Source organism: Peromyscus leucopus, chromosome 1, assembly GCF_004664715.2.
Source record: "Peromyscus leucopus breed LL Stock chromosome 1, UCI_PerLeu_2.1, whole genome shotgun sequence".
NCBI classification, from domain to species: Eukaryota; Metazoa; Chordata; class Mammalia; order Rodentia; family Cricetidae; genus Peromyscus; species Peromyscus leucopus.
This window is the reverse complement of record NC_051063.1, coordinates 170,851,991-170,877,241: the sequence shown is the minus strand read 5'-3', so window position 1 is coordinate 170,877,241 and position 25,251 is coordinate 170,851,991. Positions and strand designations below refer to the sequence as shown.

The 25,251-nt window shown below is 41.0% G+C and overlaps 1 protein-coding gene across 1 annotated transcript in view; it reads left to right on the top strand.

The window, feature by feature from the left end:
- LOC114686809 (carcinoembryonic antigen-related cell adhesion molecule 1-like) overlaps positions 1 to 25,251 on the top strand; it is a 130,238-nt gene that overhangs the window by 10,966 nt on the left and 94,021 nt on the right. The window contains exon 3 of the mRNA XM_037201461.1: positions 13,297 to 13,572. Within this exon, the coding sequence (XP_037057356.1) occupies positions 13,297 to 13,572 (276 nt within the window). The remainder of the gene's footprint in view (positions 1 to 13,296; positions 13,573 to 25,251) is intronic.

Here is a 25,251-nt window from a genome sequence, read left to right as displayed (position 1 = left end):
GGAATGTTCCATATATTCCTGATCTCTTTAGAACCTTTATCATGAAGGGGTGTTGGATTTTGTCAAAGGCTTTTTCAGCATCTAATGAAATGATCATGTGGTTTTCTTCTTTTAGTTTGTTTATATGGTGTATTACATTGACAGATTTTCAGGTGTTGAACTATTCTTGCATCTCTGGAATGAAGCCTACTTTTTCATGGTGGATATATATATATTTGCTATGTTCTTGAATTCGGTTTGCCAGTATTTTATTGAGTATTTTTGCATCAATGTTCATGAGGAAGATTGGTCTGCAATTCTCTTTCTTTGTTGCATCTTTGTGTGGTTTGGGTATCAGGGTAACTGTAGCCTCATAAAAGGAGTTTGGTAACATTCCTTCTTGACCCATTGGTGATTCCTTTGAGCATTATTCAATTTCCATGGGATTGTAGACTCTGTAATTTTTGTTTTTGTTGAACTCTAACTTTAAGCCATCATGGTCCAAAAATTAGATGAGGTTATTCTCAAATATTATTAAGGACCCACCTTAATATTATTCTTTTCAGAGGCCGGTGAGGGGATAATGAATCTAAGTACACCAAACTCTTTCTTTGTCTACTTTATTCCTCTGGGATAAAATTCTGTCTACACAACTGCAGTTCTGTTCTCATGCCTAGCTCTTTTCTTGCCTGATTTCTCTCTATATTTATCTGCTGTCCCCTCTAAGTTCTTTCTTATTTCTCTCACCTTAATTTTGCCTCATCTAGATCCTTTTCATCTCTTCCTTACTCATCTAGTACTTCCCTATCTCACTCTTTCTCATCTTCCATCTTGTCCTCAAGTTCTCTCCTCAAAATCATCCTGTAAGTCTTCTTATACCTCTAAGTTTTTCTAAGTCTGAGGTATTCAGTTATAAACCCAAGCAATAGCAATCCTCTGGCAGAGCAAGGTCATCAGGCTTGAATTCCTACAGGGTTTTAAAGGTAGCTGTGAATTTTCCTCAGGCAGTGACTGTCAGGCTTTGTTTTACAACCCAAAAAGGGTGTGGTAAAAGAGGAGGTCAACTGAGAGCTAATGATTGGTTAGTAGAGCAAAAAATGAAGATTTATATACTCAGTCTATATTCCTAGAAGTGGTTAGGTAAGAAGTTAGGAGTCTATAATGTTAATAAGGCTGTATAAGAAAGGGGGGTCTGAGCTTAAATTGCACAAGAAATGAAGTTATCTGCCTGACCTAGGAGACAGATATTGTTTCTATAAGGGTGTTACCTTAGTTCAGGAGATTGTTTGGCCTTGGATGCATGATAGGTATTTTAGATAAACACACTGTTAGGAGTTCTTGGAAGCACACATACCATACAAGAAAATCATTGTAGGAACCACTTAATATATATACAAAAGCTAAAATATCACCAAGAATTCTTATTCATGGCTTGACCTTCGGAAAAATCCTTGAACTTTCCAAGTAGTAGCTTCTGTGAAAGTAGCTCAAATCTGTTATGTTTTCCTATGGCTTGAACCAGTTCCCGTTTTTTTCATTTATTAAAAAAAGGAGAATGTTACCCAGGCCATAGTGGCACATGCCTTTAGTCCCAGCACTTGGCAGGCAGAGCCAGGGGATCTCTGTGAGTTCGCAGCAGCTTGGTCTACAGAGCGACTTTCAGGACGAGCACCAAAACTACACAGAGAAACCCTGTCTCAAAAAACAAAAAACAAAACAAAAAAAACAAAAGGAGAATGTTTTATTCTCTTTAGGGTAGTGAAAAATCACAGAAAAATTTAAATTTGGAGATGACTTGAAAAATAAAAAGTAATGGATAATTAATATTTATAATCAATAATCTATGTAGATGGCAAGCTGAGAATTAGTTTAGCCGTCTAATAGGTGTAGTTGTATATGATCAGAATATTTCTGTACCAAGAAGGGAGCAGAGCAGTAACATAAAAATCTATCATTAGCTAGTATAGCATAATATGGTCAAATGTGTCTAAATACTATAATTGTGACTTATCAAAAAGAAATGCTTATTTGAAACATAACTCTATCAATCTCTGATTAGTGGTATTAAATTGGTTAAACTCTATTTTGAAGAGGCATTGTTAGATAAGGAGTTACTTGAGTTAGTCGTGAGCACCTGTGGGACCAAGGCTGCAGATGAAACTGACCTAATAATTAAAATTTGTAATCAAGGCAATATTGACCCATTTAACTATGGGAGGACTGTAATAATCTGTGTCAGGGTATACATAGCAGACTTATATACAGAACAGTGTCAGAAGTACATGAGGAGAATATATGATAATATATACATTTCCAAAAGACAAAGGGTTGTGCTCTGCTTGATGAGGAATGTTGTTTTTATGTAGAACACTCAGGAGTTTGAAAGTTCAATGACCAAGGTATGAGAAGGGTTAGCCAAAAGGAAAAAAGATCATGAAGCCAGCCAAAGCTGGTTCGAAAGTTCATACTCCAAGTCCCCCTGGATTGCAATAGCAATCCTCTGGTAGAGCAAGTTCACCAGGCTTGAATTCCTACAGGGTCATAAAGGCAGGTAAGAATTTTCCTCAGGCAGTGGCTGTCAGGCTTTGTTTTACAACCCAAAAGGGGTGTGGTAAAAGAGGAGGTCAACTGAGAGAGAATGATTGGTTAGTAGATCAAGAAAAGGGGATTTATATACTCAGTCTATATTCCTAGAAGTGGTTAAGTAAGAAGTTAGGTGTCTATTAGTGAGGTTGTATAAGAAAGGAGGGTCTCAGCAAAATTGCACAAGAAATGAAGTTATCCACCTGACCTAGGAGACAGGCATTGTTTCTATAAGGTTGTTACCTTAGTTCAGGAGATTGTTTGGCCTTGGATGCATGATAGGTATTTTAGATAAATACACTGTTAGGAGTACTTGGAAGCACACATAGCATACAAGTAAATGACTGTAGAAACCAGCTAATATATATACAAACGCTACAATATACCAAGACTTCTGAAGCCGTGGCTTGACCTTCAGAAAAATCCTTGAACTTTCCAAGTAGTAGCTGCTGTGATAGTAGCTGAATTCCATTTTGTTTGCCTAAGCCTTGAAGCAGTTCCAATTTTTTTTTGTTTAGAGAAAATGGAGAATGTTTAATTCTCTCTGGAGTAGCAAAAAACATAGATAAATTTAAATTTAGAGATGACTTGAAAAATAAAAAGTAATGGATAATCAATATTTATAATCAATAATCTATGCAGATGGCAAGCTGAGAATTAGTTTAGCCATCTAATAGGTGTAGTTGTATATAATCAGAATATCTCTGTACCAAGAAGGGAGCAGAGCAGTAACATAAAAATCTATCCTTAGCTAATATAGCATAATATGGTCAAATGTGTCTAAATACTATAATTGTGACTTATCAAAAAGAAATGCTTATTTTGAAACATAACTCTATCAATCTATGATTAGTGATATTAATTTGGTTAAACTGTACTTTAAAGAGTCATTTTTAGATAAAGAGTTACTTGAGTTAGTCATGAGCACCTGTGGGACCAAAAGTGCAGTTGAAATTGATCTAATAATTTAAATTTGTGATCAAGGCAATATTAATCACTTAGCTAGGAGAGGACTGTAATAATCTGTGTCAGGGTATACATAGCAAGACTTACACAGAGAACAATTGTCAGAAGTACATGAGGAGAATATATGATAATATATACATTTCAGGATCATGAACAGAATTTATACAATTAATAATAGAGCATTTTTTAAGTACAGTCCAAGCCCTGGGCGAGAAGGTTCAGCAATGAAAGAGAGGTAGGTCACAAAGGGACTGTAGAAATCATTCATGGTTACTTCCTGCTGATTTGGGGGCGAAGTTGAGGGTCTTGAAGGCTGGAATGCAGTGCAAACCCAGGAAGAGCAGGTTGTTTCAGGCTCTGTAAGACATATGTAGCAGGATTTTCTGTCTCATGGACTAGAGGGCATGATGCAAGGCTGAGCCAACAACACATCCATGTGGGCTGGAGAATGGGGTGCAGACCTGCAGCTTGACAGCATGTCTGTAGTCCAGAGGCTAACAACCTGAAACTCTTTAAATGATCAGAATTTCTGCTGGAAACAAATATATGTATTAGAACTTGCAGTTGAGGAGCTTTAAGGAGGAAATATTTTCTCGTAAGTGTACCTACAGAATATTAAATACATGGTTTTAGCAGATGAGAGAAGGATATCAGGCCAGGAGGAGAGGGCAAAATCCACCCTTCCAGAGAAAAAAAGAAAATTTGTAAATGGGAGAAATAAACTGTAATCAGGTTGCATTCCTCCTGGTCCTTCTTGGCTTGTGAGCATTGGTGAATTTTGACCTCCTTATAAGAACCTTCTTAAAAGACAAAATCTTTAGACATATTAGCAATATGATAACAGTGGCAAATTATGTCAGAGCAAAATTATGAATCTTTGGAGTCTCAACAAAACCGCAGGATAGTCAGAGAATGAAATCTGAAATGTTTCATATATATATCATATATATATTTCACATATATATGAAACAATTCTATAATTAAGATAATTAAGACTTTATATATATATATATATTCTTATATATGTATAGAAAGGCTTATATATAAAGTCTTAATTATCTCTTGATCAAAATTAATAAAAATACATTGAGGACAGGATTATTTCTAATCATATTTCTATAAGTTTTAATATCATTGATGAACAGAGTCATCAAAAGTATCTGGAATTGTATCAATTTATCCATAAAGTCAAAGCTCAATATTTAAGTATCTAGAGGTAAATAACAGCCTGTATTCAGACTGGCAGCTTTAGAGCAACTTTGTCCTGAGCAGCCTAGTATATGATGTGACCAGACAATCCAGGATTCATAAAGATGGGTCAGTATCCTGTGAAAACATGTAAGCATATTCTCTTTTTCACATTATGAAAATATCAGAACCTTTTCAAATACAACTGAGATGGTTCCAGAGGCTTAGTTATATCTTTGTAGTTTGGCTTGGGGGTAACAAGAATTCCTGTAGTGGGAGATATGAAAAATTAAGCACCAATTCTTAAGAGCTCTTGAAGTATATTTGAGGTTCTTGTCCAATTATGAGCTCTAGGCCTTCCTAAAATTGAAAAGCAGTGGAATAAATGGTGTATTATTTCTTTATTTCAGAGCCATAAATCATAAGGACTAAGGCCTCATGGGTGAGCTTCCATAAGGAAGGAATTTGTAATTGTTGGACAGACATGAGAAAGTGCCAATATAGACCTATCTGCCTAGACTCATAAGATTTATATTTTGATATAAATATAATATCACCTGTGCAATATAGGTATTGAAATATATATGTACATACATTATATATTATTATTGGATTGGAGGACTGAAACTTAATTGACAGTTAGTTCTGATAGTTAATCTGTATATATGATGAGGAATTCACCTCAGTCAATGAGTTTTGGATAAACAGAACATATATTTCTTGCTCTGCATGTCAGCTTTTGACTTCCATTGTGTTAGGGTTAGAAGGCAAGCTAAAGGCAAAATGCTGACGATATTTAGGGTGAGAAGGTATGGTGAAGAAGCAATCTTGTAAGTCTATGACAATTATATTTTGGATTCTAGGAGTGACTGTGGGAGATGGCAAACTACATTGCGAAGCTCCCCTTGGCTCCAGTAAAGTTCATTTAATTTTTTAAGGTCTTGTAACAGCCTGTAAGCCTGTTTTTTTTTTTAACGAACATATATTGGGGTGGCTCAAGGGCTAGTGGGAGGCTTTATATGCCCTATTTTTAAGTTTCTCCTCCACCAGACAAGTAGCAGCTACAATTCTCTCAACATTCAAAGTCAATTATTTACCCCAGATAGGAGCATCAGATTTCTGTGTAGTGGGATCAGCAGTGAACAGGGGTCCCTAAAATAAATTTTGATACCCTTGGCCATGTCTGTCATTTATAATTTCTAGAATAATGGGCTCAATTATGCCTTGGGTTTGTTTACCCAAGTTTTTTTATGTTTAAAACTCATCTATATCATTTGAGCTGATATTAGTCCATAGCAGAAATTAATGATACACAAATTAATTGCAGCATGTCTCTTCCCCGCAGAATGTTAGGTAAAAAGGGGGTGACCTGTGGGCAAAATATGTCATAATTTTATTTTTTCTGACAATTTTAATATTCCTGAGCTTTTGGTTACAATATTAGATTGACCTAGGCCTCTAAGAGACAAAAGAGTAATAGTTGTCTTAAGTACTTAGCCAATCATTTTCTGAAATGTAGGAAATGTCTATGCTTATGACTAGAAAGTCAATTATTTTCTTTCCCTATATTTTAAGGGCATAATTGGTATGGAATATTTAATTTCCTGAACCCAGAAGACCATAACATTAGAATCCAAACTGGCAGCTCCCTTAGACGCTGCCCTGTAGAATCTGACTTGTTTTTGTAGGAGGTTTACAATAATCTTAATTTTCCCAGTAAAGTCAGGATCAATCATTCCTTGGACAATTATTATACCTTGTACAGCAGAGGAGCTATGGGCTACTATTAGCCCCAGTCTCTCCTTTGGGGAGGTCTGTAGACTCCTCTATTAAGGCATACATAAGTCTATTTCTAAAGCCTATATATCTCAGATCTCTATAAAAACTTTATCCATGGATTTAACTTGGGCATACATCCTCAGTATATCTTGGTTATTTAATGAGACTCAGGTATCATTTATAACATATCTAGATGTTTATATGTTATATTTATCTATCCCAATAACTGACAATTCATATATCATAAGTTATTTTTTAACCTTCATAAACAGTCTCTATATCTAAACTTTCATACCCTTATAAAAACATTACATCCAAAAGCATTTATGTATTTAATTAGTCAGGAGACATGGGTGATTGATTATTGAGAACAGCCAATGTAATGTGAATTTCTTTTAAAGAAGGAACAGTAAAAGCTTATTCTGAAATCTTTTTAGTGAGCTATCTTTTATTCAAATTGTATAGCAAGGCAAATTATCTTTAGACCTGGTAAATGGAAATATAATCTAAATGATATCAAAGTATAATTTGGACTAAACACTGGCAGTAAGAGGCATGGCATAGTTTAAAGTGGGAAGCTTGAATATTTTTAAAATGTCAAGGGTAAAGTAAGGAAATTATTACGTTAATATTCAGCATACTTAGTCTGTTTGTAAACATAGTTTTGTATAGAGAATTTGATCATTGATAAGGTGATCAAGCTTTAACTTGTATCCTAATAGTTGCCTTTAATAGCTTACAATTTACATATGACTTATGCTTAACAATGTACAGTTTAGGTCAGCCAATCATGTGCATTTTTACAGTGACTACTGGTGTTAAGCATGTTTTTGGTTTTTGCTGTGAGACAGGGTCTCACTCTATCCTACTGGCTGGCTAGCCTGGAATTCCCAGAGTAATGGGATCGAAGGTGTGTACCACAATGCCTGGCCCATAAGCATTTCTGTTTCTTTTTTTCATTTTTGGTTTTTTTGAGACAGGTTTTTTTCTGTGTAGCCCTGGCAGTCCTGGAACTCACTTTGTATGCAGGCTGGCCTGGAACTCAAAGATATCCACGTGCCTCTGCCTCCTGAATGCTGTAATTAAAGGCATGTGGCACTACACATGACTCCATAGCATTACGTTTTTTGGTATTTTAGAGACAGGGTTTCTCTGTGTAGTTTTGGTGCCTGTCCTGGATCTCACTTTGTAGACCCGGCTGGCCTCAAATTTGCAGAAACCACCTGACTCTGCCTCCCAAGTGCTGGGATTAAAGCCGTGTACCACCCTCGCCCGGCTCCCATAGCATTATTGTATGTGTTGTTCTAGATAGCTTTCCAGTTACTGTGATGAAATGCCACAACCCAAACCAACTTGGCAGTTAGGGGGTTATTTGGCTTAAATGTCTTGTTCAGGGTCTGTCCTTGAGGGAAGTACAGGAAAGAATCATGGGGAATGCTTCCTGGCTTCCTCCCACAACTTGCTCAGCTGCTTTTCTATAGAGCCCATAAGAAAGGGGCTATCTGCAAGGGGATAGCACCGGGTCATTCTCCACCAAACAGTAATTAAGAAAATGCCTTGTTGGCCATTGTGATGGAGGTGATTCCTCAACTGAGGTTTTCTCTCCCCATGTGAATTTAGTCAATCAAGTAGACAAAAACTAATCAGCATGTCTTTATTGGTCATCTGTTCCTCTTTCTTTAAAAGGAATGTCAGGTCTTTTCCTTCTCTTTGGATTGAGCTACTTGTGGTTTTATTGTTACTATTGTTGAACTGTGAGAGTTCTTTATATATTTTGGTCCATGATCAGATGTACAATATGTAACATTTTTGGCACTTGAAAATGATCTTTCACTTTCTTGATGCATGGTTTATTACTTGTTAATACTGCTTTAATAGGCATACCAACTGTTTTTAGTCTGGAGAAATAGAGTGTGATCTTTGATGTCTATGTACCGGATAGAATGGTTAAGTCAACTACTTAACATCCACTACCACATTTATCTCACATTTGTTATGGTGAGACAATTGGAAATTTGTATTGACTACTCTGAAATATACACTGCCATTGACTACAATTCTCTGTGGGTTACTTCTAATCTGCTCCTCTTTCCAATGTGAAATTTAAATCCTGCTACTAATATATCTTTAGTGTTTTCTTCCCACAGCCAGTTTAGCCTTCATTCAGTCATTTATTTATTTGCTTGTTTGTTTGTTTGATTATTATATATAGAGTGTTCTTCCTGTACACCAGAAAGGGACACCAGATTTCATTATAGATGGTTGTAAGTCACTGTGTGGATGCTGAGAATGGAACTCAGGACCTCCAGAGGAGCAGCCTGTGCTCTTAAACCCTGAGCCATCTCTTCATGCCCAGTAGAGGGATTATTTCCTGCAGGCAAATACTAACAGACACTGCTTGGTGGAAGGTCAGGTTGTTGTTCATATTTAAGGTTAACTTGCAGGCATAGCAATGATCGTTTACCATGTGTCCTGTCATAGGGAAACTGAGACAGGAAACACAGTCATTGAGACAGGGTCACACAGGTCATAAGTGGCACAAGCTATCTGTCTACAACCACATCCCCAGCTTCCCCACCATGGAGACCTACTAGCTGACCTTCACTCCTCTAGATCATTTCATAGACTCAGGATTCTTTTTTTTTCTTTTTTATTTATTTATTTTTAAATTACACTCATGATATTAATCACATTTGTGGTATTCATAGATTACATTCGCATTATTCATTCAATTTTATATATATTTAATTTTAAATGTCAAATGTCATTTCTTGAAGGGGGTAGGAGGTATTAATTACAGGCTTACAGCACAATGGGAGGACCCCGGAGGGCAGAAGTTCACTACTGATGTTTTACAATCTTGCATCTAAGCTGTTAACGCCCATTATTCAGGATACACAGACAAGGAACTTCCCTTAAGCATTCAGGAGGGTGGAACCGGGCAGGGAATTAGCATTGGGAGGATATCAAGGTCAAGGTCTGCAAGCAAGACAACAGTTACCCAAAATGGAAGCCAGGGCCCTGCAGGTCCCCCTTTTATTAAAAAATGAGCTTCTGACTTGGGTTGCATGGGACGTCAGCAGGTCACCTTACCCGTCATGGAGATGCCTGCCCAGGCCACACAGGTGCTCTGTCTTAGGTTGGTGAGTGCCCCCCAGGCATTACCCCTCTCTGAATACTCATTATCATACCAGCTCAATCGTGTGTGAGCAGCATGGTTAATTGCTGCCAAAGATCTCAAAGTGGCACTGGGCTTGCAATCTGTGTGTTTGATACAGAAAAGACCAACAGAGGTTCTATCTCACCCATAGCCAGTAGGCTAAAGGCAACTGAGCCATTCCCTTCCTTAACGAGCCAAGTTTATTTTATAAAACTACTGAATTGAATTTGTCATGCCCAATAGAATGAAAGATTAACTAACTGTGGTAGCTACTTTTGTTGCCAGGGTCTCCTCTGTGCTAGCTGTAGTAAGCAGTTATGAAATGGTAATCCCAGAAACAGTAGCAGCGGTGTACGCCATTGTTATAACAGCAACAGCGACAGCAGCAATGTGAAATTCTCTTCTGGATTGTGTGGACATCCACTGGCATGGATACAACTCCAGGAACACGAACTGCCAAGGCCCATTTTTCTTGATCCAAGCATGACTTTGGCTGGCAGCTCTTCTGGAGAATCCAATCTCATGGCTACAGTTCCTAGGCTTACATTAATGCTTGCCAAACTGGCCATATTGGGCTTTCAATCTCCATTGGCATCAGAAGGGTAGATTTTTTCATGATGACCCATTAGGTCTTTGTCATGTTGGGCTTCAGCAGCAGCCACAGGGCGCGTTCAGTGCTCAGGAATCCAAAGATGAACCTCATTGTCCTGAGACTCAGGATTCTTATAGGGCTCCCAGATTCATGTCAATCAACATCAAACACCTGAGAAGAATAGCCCACCTGTGGCCCAGCCTGAACTAAATGTCAGCCAGATCCTGAACTCTGTGAGATCTCAGACAGGCTGTCAGGTTTCTCAGAGAAGCTCAATGGGAAGACTAATCATAACCTATCTGTAGGACAGCCCTGAAGAGCAAAGGCTTGGAGGGCTCTGGTGTAAACACAGCAGGGGAGGTCAGTGTAGATGGAGGGACTCAAACCTTGTGTCTTAAGGCAGGTAATAGGTCCCTGAGGACCAGGAGATAAAATGATGTTTCTCATTCTACATCTTGATTCTGACCATCACCAAATACTGCAGCTCAGTTCACTCATGAGAAAGCTCTTGATTCTTACATATACAGCACAGGAGGCCCCATTATCTCTGAGTACTCAGCCACTCCATCTGCCTGTAAGTTTTTTCCTACCTGATTCTTTGAGGATCTGGGTTGGCCTGGAGTTAAGAGACTATCTCTAGTTAGAAGAGGCCTTTGCAAGACTCAGCAGTACCACACAGGGCAATCATCTCTCTGTGGTCAGCACAGCACTGCTACTCAAGCCCAACATCACAACCAACAATTTGAATCCCATGGAGGATGTGGACTCATTAGTATTAATGTATGAGAATAAGACTCAGAATTTAACCCACCTGAGGAGGATAAATGACTGAAGCCTCTCAGAAGAGAACAGGCTGTAGCTGTCTGAGGACAACAGGACTCTCACTTTACTAAGTGTTGTGAGGACTGACACAGGACCCTATGAATGTGAACCTGGAACCCAGTGAGGGGCTCCCCAAGTGATCCATTCTCTCTGAACATTACCTTTAAGTATTTTCTGTTTCATCGTGTCACCAATTGCCCAAAAAAGAGGGCTAGAGTTACCATACTTGGTCCTTGTCCCCTTGGGTTCATGACACAGACCTACCATACAGATACACAGGCTGCCAGGGCATCCTGGCCCAGCCCAAGCACATGTAGACAGGCCCAGCTTTGAGCTTGAATGTGCTGCACGGACTTCTGCCTAGAGAGGCTCAGGGTGGTGAAGCCAGGAGACATGTCATACTCAGGCACTTGCACACATGAGTGTGAAGTACAGATGCTTGTGTGTTGTGCTTTAGAAAAATCAGGGCTTGTTCATGCTGAATGACTACTCTTCTACTAATCTGCACCCCAACTCTGGGTGAAATCTCCTCAACTAAGATTAAAGCACAGCTCAAAGAGATACTATGGCCTTCTGCAGACCAGGATTTCCCCTTCCCTCTGCTGACATCACATGTGGTTTATTCTGTTTGCTATAGATGATCCAGATATCACGATCACATCCCCCTCAAATATTCATTTCCTTTCAAGGACAAACCCCAGCCTCTCTTACTACATAGATGCTAACCCACCTGCACAGTACTCTTGGTTTGTCAATGGAGAGCTCCAATCATCCTCGTAAGAGCTCTTTATCCCCAACATCAATAGTAATAACGTTGGATCCTATTCCTGCTTCATCTATAACTTTTTCGCTAGAGTCAATAAGACTACAGTGAAGAACATTACATTTCTTAGTAAGTGGATCTCTGAAATATCAGCACCAGCTTTGGAGTGCAGTCTTTTAGCTTTTTTGGGAAGGTGCAGAAGCATTTCATTTCCAGCCCAGGACTATGGGAACAAGCAAAACTCAGTCTTCCCACAAGCCTCCTGCTCCATCCCTATGTCTATTGGCCTCCTGGTTCTCTGATTTCTGGCTGATAGGGGTGGAGCTTGCAATGTGAGCAGGAGGTTCTCCCAGCCTTGGAAAGCCTTTGGTTGTGTCAGATTCTTTCCATGGTTAGGAGAGCCTCAAAGTCAAGACTTCTTTCTGTGCCTAACACAAGCTTTCCTGTCCCCTCCATTTTCATTTTATGACCTCCATGACTTACAAGGAACACCCAGGGCTTTCAACTGTGCTCACATTCTTATTCTCCAAATTGGAGGAGAAAATTCCCCACAGATGGGGACTAGACCTCTGCTCCCAGGTCTGCTTCTTTCTCACCAGTGGGGTATCTGGCTCTGCTCTGACTCTAAGGGATGAGAAGAGTGGGTGGAAAAGCTGCCATGGAGCCCTGTTCTACATCAGGGTGAACTATGTCACTGACAGTTGGTGATGCTCTTTTGCTTACTCTTCTCAAGGTTTAAAAAACAAATGTTGGCTGAGTTTGGTGGCCCACATCTTTGATGCCAGGACTGAGGAGGGAGAGGCAGGTAGATAGCATGAGTTTGAGGCCAGCCTGGTATCCAAAGCAAGTTCCAAGCAAGCTAGGAATATACAGTGTGACCATGTCTCACAAATTGTCACTACTGAGGATTAAAGTGGCAGACTGTGGTCAACACTGTGATTATTCACTTTTTCTCTCTAGTATTATTCCATACCCATGGGGAAGGAAATATATTTTTTTCTCCAAACAGAAATTCTTCAGTTAGGGTTTTCTCCCAGTCCTGAGGTCTATGTTTTAATACCTTTAAGATGAACTGGGCTATCTTATCCCCATGACAAACTTTTTAATAAAAAATAAACAGAAGGCTATTTCATAAAGGAGGGACCTGACTGTTCACACTCACAGAAAGTTTGAGTAAGAATTCCAAAAAAAATCATTGAGAAATACATTCCCTCCCAACCATGTGATATCTGGACATGTGCACTGAAGCGGCTCTCTATGTGGAATCTACACAAACACCCTGAGTTAGGGTCACTATGAGTTTTCTTGGTAGGAGTAAGCTTCAGCTCTATCCTTACAGACCATATCTTGCACCCAAACATGTGATCTTGCAGAGGGTGACTTCATTCTATAGACGCTGTGGGCTGGCTGAGATCTCTGAGGGTGAAGGACTCTCAGCTGTTCCCCTCCACTGTTTATCCACAGATCCAGTGACTCCACCCTCCATCCAAGTCACCAACTCCACAGTCAAAGACCTAATCTCTGTGTTCCTGAACTGCTTGTCAAATGACACCGGGATCTTTATCCATTGGCTCTTCAAAGGCAAGAGTCTGGTTATTACAAATAGGACAAGGCTGTCCACAAACAACCGCACCCTCCAAATAGACTCTGTGAAGATTGAAGATTCTGGGGACTATCAGTGTGAAGTATCCAATCAAGTCAGTTCCAAGAGGAGTGACCCCATCCAGCTGGACATAATACGTGAGTGACCTCTGTTCCCTCCTTACTCCATAGTGTTGTGGATGGGGTCAGTTTCTTTATCAATAGAATGCAGAATGGGTCAAAGTCACAAGGAGAAAAACATGGTTCAAGATACAAATACAGCCAGCTTGGTGATGGATGCGTGTCAATCTCATGAAACAACACCAAGCAAGCTGAGCACAGTGTTGCATGCCTTTAACCCCCAGCACACCAGAGGCAGAGACAGTTGGATCTCTATGAGTTCCTAACCAGCCTGGTCTTTGTAGCCTTTTCAGCTTATCCAGAGCTACATAGTGAGACCCTGTCTCAAAAGATAGAGAACACGACGCAGGAGCCATGGAAGTACAAGGCCAGCTCAGATTACATTGTGAGGCCCTGTCAATAACAACAATAGATGTCAATATAGCAAATAGAAATGCAAAGTGATTAAGAGTTTAGTATCTGAGTCAGACACACAGTCAACCCTCAGAATCTAGTTAAAATATGTTTCTCTACTCCTCCTCCCACACATTCAAAACTTCTTTGGATTATTTCCAATGTCTAATATGAATACTGCATAGACACTAGTCTTATTGTGTTGAGTAAAGGACAAAGATAGGAGGAAACAATACATTTTTCACTGTAGGGATTCTTTTCCAAGTAGTTTGTTTCCAAGGTTTCAATCTATAAATATAAAATCCATAGATAGAAAGGATCTGTATTGAGTTTCTTACTATATTTGCATATTTATTCATTTTGTGTGCATGTTCAACACCCATGCATGGAGGTCAGGGAACAATTTGTGGGACAAATTCTCTGGGGACAGGGAATTGAACTCAGGTGAGTAAGTAAGCCTTATCACTGTCCCACATTTTTTTTGTGCATTTATTTCTGTGAGTCAGTTGGGGGTAGGAACTGGGAGGGAGTACAGCAGGCACTCTTCCCAACTAAGCTGTCTTGTTGGCCCATATACTGAGTTTCCTCTCCTCATGCTGAAATTTGCAGCATGACATCCTTACACAAGACTTTTTTTCTGATAACAGTTGTCAGTGTCTGAGAGGATCCGCTTTGGCAGACATGCAGTAAAAGCTAACCTGGAGAAGTTGGGAGACATCCCCTCTCCTCATCTGTTCAGGGGTCTCAAGTCTGAGGCCACTTTACCAGGGACTCATGAGGGTCCCATCTGTGTATCTGAGAACTCTGCAGATTGGGAGACTCTGTTGACTTTCTCCACCCCATCTCTACCATCTTTGGCATAATTGAGGCTTCCTCTCCAGAAACCCATCTGCCTGGACCATCTGTCAGCTGCAGTAGAACTCTGCTGAGGGTCCTAGTTCTTCCATTTTGTCTGACTGTCTTGTTGATAAGTGTGGTCTCTTACATTTCTGTTCATCTTTGTCTGTACATGGGAAACACTCCTTCATCCTTTCTTGACCTGACCCTAGCTCATAGGAAGGGTGTAAAGGAGATTGCTCATAACAAGAGCATAAATGTTAAGAAGAATAAGTAGATAACGTTTTGTTCCTCAGAATGGCCTGCTTTTGACATTGGATGGCCAAGGGAGGGGACCTTTGACTCCAGGATCATACACTGAGTCAAGGAGATTGTGTTCAGGCTACAAACAGGCCACCCAAATCAAATCCCCTATATAGTTACCTAGAGGGGGCTCATTGACAGGTTAGAGGGACCCCTCCCAGGGGCTAAACAATTCCTTCCACAACCACCCATGGGTCCTGGTCCCAAACCTACTGCCCCTTAGTTAATGTCTTCCCCCTCACAGGTGCTTCCTGTGAGACCCAAGGAAGGTGACCCAAAGCCCTGTGTCATTCAAGGAGGAATAGAGGAATCTAAACTTTTCCCTCCACCCTACTCTTCCCTGCTTGCTCCCCCTCAGCCTGCCAATCCCCCAATCCAACCAAGAGCCCCAACCAGAACCTCCTTTACAGGCGCCAGCTCAAGCAACCCGAAGCAGAAGAGGTGCCACTCCACAGCTGGACAATTCAGTGGCCCTACCCCTTAGAGCTGCCAAAACAGTGGATGCTGATGGGAACCAACCCTATCATTATTGGCCATTCGCAACCAGTGACCTGTACAAATGGTACAAACAGAATGCTCCATTTTCCAAAAACCCCCAGGATTTAATTGATCTTTTAGAGACTGTTCTTTTCACCCACCAGCCCACTTATGACAATTGTGGTCAGCTTCTAAGCATCCTGTTCACCACTGAGGAGAGGAATAGAATCCTGGAGTCTGGCCAGAAATTGGTTCCCGGTCCCACAGGAGCTCCCACCACTGATACAGTGACCATCAATGCTTATTTTTCTCCCACCAATCCTGATTGGAACTATTACAGGGCACAAGGTAAGGAGAGGCTCAACTCTACCGCCAGGCTCTGTTGGTAGGTCTCAAAGTGACTACATGGAAGCCAACCTATATGGCTAAGGTTTATGATGTTAGGCAGGAGGCAAATGAGAGTCTGGCCACCTATCTAGAGCACCTTCTAGAGGCCTTTAGGCAATACACACCATATGGTCTTGATGCTGAAGAATCAGCTCAGATGACAATGTTTGCCTATATCAACCAGGCAGCTCCAGATATCAGAAGAAAATTATAGTCACTGGAAAGATTAGGTGAAAAGAATCCTAGGGAATTAGTGGCAGTGGTAGAGAAGGTTTACTATAAGAGAGAGACAGATGATCAGAAAAAAAGGTGAGAGAAAGAGAGGGTACTGAAGGAAGAAAAATGAGAAAGAAGACAGGAAAAAACTTTGTGAGAATACTAGAACAACATCAGGTCTAGCATAGAGAAGAGTTTTTAAAAAGTTCTCCTGGTGGCAGGATTTGGACCAACTGGACCATCCCAGGATGAAACCAGAAGACCCCGGCCTAAGCCCAAGGTAGGAAAAAACGAATGTACATATTGCAAAGAAGAAGGCCATTGGGTAAAGGAATGCCCCAAGAAGAGAGGGAGGACATCCCTGACTACCCATATACTCCCTATGGCCCTGGAGGAAGACAGTGACTAGGGGAGATGGGGCTCATATTCCCTCCCTGAGCCTAAGATAATACTGAGAGTGGAGGGGAAATCAATAAGATTCATGGTGGACACAGGGGCAGAGAACTCTGTCCTCTGGTGCCAGGCAGACCTATGTCCACCAAGAAAATGTGGGTACAGGGGGCCATAGGCACTAAAAGTTATTCATGGACTACCTGAAGAACAGTGGATTTGGGAATTGGATGGTTAAAGCATTTGTTCTAGTCATTCCAGAGTGAGCCCACCTACTGATGGGCCAAGATCTTTTCTCAAAAATAATAGCCTAGATCTACTTCTCAGATGAAGGGGCTCAGTTATTCCACCAAAACAGGAAACCAATTCAGGTAATGATGACTACTAGCCTGACTGAGGAATACAGACTTCACCAAAAACCTGCAGCTCCTGAGCCAACCATAGAAACATAGCTATTGGAGTTTCTACTAGCATGGGAAAAGACTGGGCATATGTAGTTGGAGAGACATAAGCCTCCAATATACATGGAGGTCCAAGCTGATGGAGACCCAGTCAAAATTCTCCAGTTCCTCATGCCTTCAGAAGCAAAGAAAGGAATAACCCCCCATATAAGGAGGATATTGGCACTTGGAGTCCTAAAGCAAGTTCAGCCTACCTGGAATACACCATTATTACCAGTCAAAAAGCCTCATACTAATGACTAACAACTGTTCCAAGACTTAAGAGAGGTAAATAAAAGGGTAATAGACATACATCCTACAGTGCCTAACCCTTATATCCTACTAAGCACATTGATCCAGACCAGCAATGTATTCAGTTCTGGATCTGAAGGACGCCTTCTTTAGCCTGCCTTTGGCCCCCAAGAGCCAGCAATATTTGACCTTTGAATGGCATGTTCTGGAAATCCGAGTCAGCGGTCAGGTGACTTGGACTAGATTGCCCCAAGGGTACAAGAACTCACCCACCATCTTTGATGAAGACATACATGAGGAACTAAGTGAGTACCAAAACCAGAACACTGATATAAACTTGTTACAGTATGTGGATGATTTGTTGATTGCAGCGGTTGATAAAGAGACCTGCAAAAATGGAACTGAGAACTGGGGGACTTGGGATATTGAGCCTCTGATTAAAAGGCTCAGATCTGCAGGTCATGGGTAATGTACCTAGGGTATTCTCTGGAGGGAGGCCAGAAATGGCTCTCAGATGCTCGCAATAGATGGTGTTGAAAATACCCACTCCCAAGACTGTCAAACAGGTAAGGGAATTCCGGAGCAAATTGGGGTTCCGCCGCCTATGGATTCTGGGGTTTACTGAGCTGGCTAAGCCTTTTTATGAAGCCACAAAAAATACATCCAGCTTTACATGAATGGAGGAGAGACAGAAGGCTTATGACACCCTGAAGCAGAACTCTTGGAGGCCCCAGCTCTTGGGTTACCAGACATAAACAAACCCTTTTTACCTGTTTATAGATTTTTTTTTAAAGGAATAGCAAAAGGGGTACTAGCTCAGACCATAGGGCCCTGGAAAAGACCTGAGGCATATCTGTCCAAGAAGCTGGATCCTGTGGTCGCAGGATGCCCCCTTGCCTGTGTATTATAGCTGCAGTGGCAATGCTGGACAAGGACACTGATAAACTAACTTTGGGACAAATTTAACCATCACCACCCCACATGCCTTAGAAGCAGTCCTCAAACAGCCACCTGATCACTGGCTGAGCAATGCTAGATGACTAATTATCAGACTTTGCTACTTAACCCTGCCAGAATAACATCCCACTGCCCACAGCTCTAACCATATTGCTGCTGGACCTCGACCTTAAGGCACTGCTCCAACACTGCACCAAGATACTGACCCAGACACATTGCATTCGCCCGGATCTGTGAGACTTGCCACTACCAGAAACAGAAGACACCTGGTTTACAGACAGCCGCAGCCATAAGCACAATGGACAGATGCGTACAGTGGCTGCAGCGACCACAACCTCTAGCAGCAGGGACTTCTGCCCAAAAAGCAGAGCTGATTGCCCTAGCCAAAGTTTTAAGACAGGGAAAAGGAAAAAACTGAACATTCACACAGATAGTAGATATGCCTTTGCCACTGTGCACATCCACAGGGCAAACTACAAAGAAAGAGGGTTACTAAAAGCAGAAGGAAAAACAATTTAAAATGAACAGGAATTCTGCAGCTCCTGCAAGCTATTTGGGAGCCTGTGAAAGTGGCCATTATCCATTGTCCAGGACACCCAAAAGGGACCGGACTGATTCAAGCAGGCAACAACCCAGCAGACCAAACAGCCAGGGAGGTGGTGTCCACCCTAAAGGTAAAACTAGTCTTGGTGGACCCCAGAGCAAAAAGCCTGATGCACATTCTGCAATATACTCCAGCTGACATAGCCTGCATCTGTGCCCTGCCCATGAGTCATATAACAGAGGGCTGGTGGAGAACAGCAGATGGGCGAGTCATCCTGCCACAAAAAAAAAAAATGGGTCTAATCATGCTTTAAAAGATTCATCAGTCATCCCATTTGGAAATCCAAAAGATGAAATACCTACTCAAATGAGCACTTGTAAAAATACAGAATAGCAACCAAGCTATTGAAGAAATAATATCCAGATGCCATGCTTGTCAGATGACTAATGCTTTACCAACCCCTTCCAACCCTGGCACCAGGCAAAGAGGAACTCAACCAGGTGCATATTGGGAGGTGGATTTTACTGAAATTAAGACAGGAAATTTTGGCTATCAATACCTGTTAGTATTTATAGACACCTTCACTGGATGGGATGAGGCATACCTAACATAGCATGAAACCACAAACGTGGAGGCAGAAAAGCTGATAGAAGAAGAAATCCTGCTCAGGTATGGTTTTCCAGCCATGATAGGGTCTGACAATGGCCCTGCCTTCATTTCTCAGGTAAGTCAGGGAATAGCCACTGCACTGGGGACTGAATGCAAACTGCATTGTGCTTATAGACCCCAGAGCTCAGGACAATTTGAGAGAGTAAATAGAATGCTAAAGGAGACCTTAATTGAATTAGCCCTAGAGACTGGCACAGAATGGGTGGCTCTTCTTCCCTTTGCCTTATTTAGGGTGTGAAATTCGCCCTATCAGATGAGATTTACTCCCTTTGAAATCATGTATGGGAACCCACCACCTATGATACCAAGCTTGCAGACCAAGCTGATTGCCTCCTTGGATGACCAGGATCTCCTGGATGCTACCTGAGGCTCCAACTCACCCATCAAGATGTCTGGCCTCAACTTTGGGCCATTTATGAGGCTGCTTCTACCCTAACCTCCCATAGGTTCAGACCAGGAGATTGGGTCCTGATTCATAGACACCAACGCAGGACCTTGGAGCCAAGATAGAAAGGGCCATATGTTGTTGTTCTGACCACACCCGCCATTCTCAAGGTGGATAGCATTTCAACTTGGGTCCACCACTCCCACGCTCAACTGGTGGACCTGTTCAATCTTCTGGAAGTACAACGGGAAGAGACCTGGGAGACATCAAAACACCCCTCCACCCCACTGAAGCTCAAGCTCCATTGCTGAGGAAAATGAAGGCCATCCTGCTTCTGCTGCTCTTGCTCTTGAAGGCCTCCTATGGAACGAGTCACCTCAATAACCCTCATGTGCCTTGGAACCAGACATGGCTAATAGTCAACGCAGAAACCAGCGTCATTGCCAACTCCAGTTCCTCGACCAGAGAGCCTAGGGACACCTGGTTCCCAGACCTGTATGTCGACCTTTGTGATCTGTTGGAAGAGGCATGGGACCCATCAGATCAAGAACCCTTCCCTGGGTATGGATGTGCTTCTCCTGTCAAAGGAAAAGAACAAGGGAACAGGTTTTTATGTACATCCTGGCCATTCCCAGGGAAAAGACCAGATTAAAAATGTGAAGACCCAGGGTCATCCTACTGCATGCTTGGGGCTGTGTAAGCAGGGGACATATCTGGTGGGAGACACCGATCAAAGGTAATCTGAACTCTGTGGGTTAGAGGGACAGAAGTATACAGGGAAATGTCAACTAGGAGGCAGCTGGGTAGACTGTGGTCCCTGTTATGAGAAGGAACAGTTCCCCAGTCACCCATGGGCAACCCCTGGAGGTTACTGCAACTCCCTGATAATTAGATTCACTGAGGGAAAAAAAGGCCGACTGGACCACCAGAAACAAGTGGGGGCTGCATCTATACCCTTCTGGGTATGACCTTGAACTTACTTTTACCATTCAGCTCACTCTGTCCCCATTAAAAACCAAAGTGGGTCCAACAAGGTACTGAACACCCCAACCCCTGCCAAAGCACATTATGCCCAGGGGACCCAGCACTATCACTGTGCCCAACCATGTAGACTCGCTGTGGAGTATTCCTCCCTCATCCAGTCAAACGGATAGGGACCTGCTTTTCTTCCTGCTCCAGAAAACCTTCTGCTTCTTAATGCCACTAGGCCCAATTTGACAACCTCTTGTTGGCTCTGCTATGATATACAACCCCCATTCTATGAGGGAGTAGAGGTAATGGGCAAGTATAGTACAACCACAAACACTCAACAGTGCTGCTGGCAAACCAAGGCCTCCCTAACACTCCAACAGATGGAGGGCCAAGGCTTATGCATAGGACAAGTCCCACTAAAATATCAAGTCCATTGCAATCACACTCAGTGCTATTTAGGATTCAGACTGGCTACCTGTTGTCCTTGAGTGACACCTGGAGGGTCTGGGCTGATGCCATGTGCACATATCACAGTCCTTAATAAGACCTGGGAGTTTTGTATATTAGTCAGACACATGCCCTAACTAATATATCACACTGAGGAAGACCTGCAAAACTTAATTTAGCCTATTAACCCCAGCTGCTATAAGAGAGAACCAGTTACAGCCCTCACCCTATCTGTGCTACTGGGGGCTGGCCGAGCATGAATGGGGACCAGGGCTGTGTCCCTGATTGCTCAGCAGCAGCACTATTCCAGCCTCTATTCATCTATTGTTGAGGACAGAGAAAAATTAGAAAACTCCATCTCCCATCTTCAGGACTCCCTATCCTCACTAGCAGAGTTGGTCATGCAAGACAGGAGAGGACAAGACCTCATTTTTTCCAAAAGAGAAAGGGTTGTGCTCTGTGCTGGGTGAGGAATGTTGTTTTTATGTAGACCACTCAGGAGTTTGAAAGTTCAATGGCCAACGTATGAGAAGGGTTAGCCAAAAGGAAAAAAGATCATGAAGCCAGCCAAAGCTGGTTCGAAAGTTCATACTCCAAGTCCCCACTGGATTGCTATAGCAATCCTCTGGTAGAGCAAGTTCACCAGGTTTGAATTCCTACAGGGTCATAAAGGCAGGTAAGAATTTTCCTCAGGCAGTGGCTGTCAGGCTTTGTTTTACAACCCAAAAAGGGTGTGGTAAAAGAGGAGGTCAACTGAGAGATAATGATTGGTTAGTAGATCAAGAAAAGGGGATTTATATACTCAGTCTACATTTCTAGAAGTGGTTAAGTAAGAAGTTAGGAGTCTATAATGTTAGTAAGGCTGTATAAGAAAGGAGGGTCTCTGCTTAAATTACACAAGAAATTAAGCTATCCTCCTGACCTAGGAGACAGGTGTTGTTTCTATAAGGTTGTTACCTTAGTTCAGGAGATTGTTTGGCCTTGGATGCATGATAGGTATTTTAGATAAATACACTGTTAGGAGTACTTGGAAGCACACATAGCATACAAGTAAATGACTGTAGAAACCAGCTAATATATATACAAACGCTACAATATACCAAGACTTCTGAAGCCATGGCTTGACCTTCAGAAAAATCCTTGACCTTTCCAAGTAGCTTCTGTGATAGTAGCTGAATTCCATTATGTTTTCCTATGTCTTGAAGCAGTTCCAGTTTTTTTGTTTGTTTGTTTAGAGAAAATGGAGAATGTTTAATTCTCTCTAGGGTAGCAAAAAACAGATAAATTTAAATTTAGAGATGACTTGAAAAGTGAAAAGTAATGGATAATTAATATTTATAACCAATAATCTATGTAGATGGCAAGCTGAGAATTAGTTTAGCCATCTAATAGGTGTAGTTGTATATAATCAGAATATCTCTGTACCAAGAAGGGAGCAGAGGAGTAACATAAAAATCTATCATTAGCCAGTATAGCGTAATATGGTCAAATGTGTCTAACTACTGTAACTGTGATTTATCAAAAAGAAATGCTTATTTTGGAACATACTTCTATCAATCTCTGATTAGTGGTATTAATTTGGTTAAACTGTACTTTAAAGAGGCATTGTTAGATAAAGAGTTACTTGAGTTAGTCATGAGCACCTGTGGGACCAAAAGTGCAGTTGAAATTGATCTAATAATTTAAATTTGTGATCAAGGCAATATTAACCACTTAGCTAGGAGAGGACTGTAATAATCTGTGTCAGGGTATACATAGCAAGACTTACATAGAGAACAATTGTCAGAAGTACATGAGGAGAATATATGATAATATATACATTTCAGGATCATGGGTAGAATTTATACAATTAATAATAGAGCATTTTTTAAGTGCAGTCCAAGCCCTGGGCTGGGGAGTTCAGCAATGAAAGACAGGTAGGTCACAAAGGGACTGTAGAAATCATTCATAGTTACTTCCTGCTGATATGGGGGCAAAGTTGAGGGTCTTGAAGGCTGGAATGCAGTGCAAACCCAGGAAGAGCAGGTTGTTTCAGGCTCTGTAAGACATATGTAGCAGGATTTTCTGTCTCATGGACTAGAGGGCATGATGCAAGGCTGAGCCAACAACACATCCATGTGGGCTGGAGAATGGGGTGCAGACCTGCAGCTTGACAGCATGTCTGTAGTCCAGAGGCTAACAACCTGAAACTCTTTAAATGATCAGAATTTCTGCTGGAAACAAATATATGTATTAGAACATGCAGTTGAGGAGTTTTAAGGAGGAAATATTTTCTCTTAAGTGTACCTACAGAATATTAAATACATGGTTTTAGCAGATGAGAGAAGGATATCAGGCCAGGGGGAGAGGGCAAAATCCACCCTTCCAGAGAAAAAAAGAAAATTTGTAAATGGGAGAAATAAACTGTAATCAGGTTGCATTCCTCCTGGTCCTTCTTGGTTTGTGAGCACTGGTGAATTTTGACCTCCTGAAGCTTATAAGAACCTTCTTAAAAGACAAAATCTTTAGACATATTAGCAATATGATAACAGTGGTAAATTATGTCAGAGCAAAATTATGAATCTTTGGAGTCTCAACAAAACCACAGGATAGTCAGAGAATGAAATCTGAAATGTTTCATATATATATAATTAATTATATATAACAATAATTAAGATAATTAAGACTTTCTATATATATATAAAGTCTTAATTATCTCTTGATCAAAATTAATAAAAATACATTGAGGACAGGATTATTTCTAATCATCTTTCTATAAGTTTTAATATCATTGATGAACAGAGTCATCAAAAGGATCTGGAATTGTATCAATTTATTCATAAAGTCAAAGCTCAATATTTAAGAATCTGCTGTATTCAGACTAGCAGCTTTAGAGCACTTTTGTCCTGCTGCGGCCTAGTATATGGTGTGACCAGGCAATCCAGGATTCATAAAGATGGGTCAGTATCCTGCGAAAACATGTAAGCATATTGTCTTTTTCACATTATGAAAACAACAGGACCTTTACAAATACAACTGAGATGGTTTTAGAGGCTTAGTTATTTTCTTGGCTTGGCCTGTGGTAATAAGGAATGCCTGTAGTGGGAGACTTAAAAAACAAAGCACAAATTCTTAAGAGCTCTTAAAGTATATATAAGGTCCTTGTCCAACTATGAGCTCTAGGCCTTCCTAATATTGAAAAGCAGTGGAATAAATGGTGTATTATTTTTTTTATTACATAGCTATTAATCATAAGGATTTAGGTCTCATGGGTGAGCTTCCATAAGGAGAGAATTTGTAATTTTTGGACAGGCAGGAGAAAGTGCCAGTATAGACCTATCTTCCAATCTATAGACTCATAAGATATATATATACATATATATATATATATGTGTGTATATATATATATATATATATATATATATATATATCTGCTGATATGGGGGCGAAGTTGAGGGTCTTGAAGGCTGGAATGCAGTGCAAACCCAGGAAGAGCAGGTTGTTTCAGGCTCTGTAAGACATATGTAGCAGGATTTTCTGTCTCATGGACTAGAGGGCATGATGCAAGGCTGAGCTAACAACACATCCATGTGGGCTGGAGAATGGGGTGCAGACCTGCAGCTTGACAGCATGTCTGTAGTCCAGATATATATATCTTGTGCAATATACATATTGCAATATATGTATACATATATATATTATATAAATGTATGTATATGTATATATGTGTTTATATATTGGGTTAGGGGACTGTGAGGAAACTATAATTGACGGTTAGTTCTGATAGTTAATCTGTATATATGATAAGGAACTCAGCACAATAAATGAGTTCTGGATAAACAGGACTCATATTTCCTGCTCTGTGTGTCAGCTTTTGTCTCTATCGTGTCAGGGTTAGAAGGCAAGCTAAAAGGGAAATGTTGACAATCTTTAGGGTGAGGATGTATGGTGAAGAAGTAATCTTGTAAGTCTATGACAAATATATTTTAAATTCCAGGGGTGGCTGTGAGAGATGGCAAGCCAGGCTGTGAAGCTCCCCTTGGGTTCAA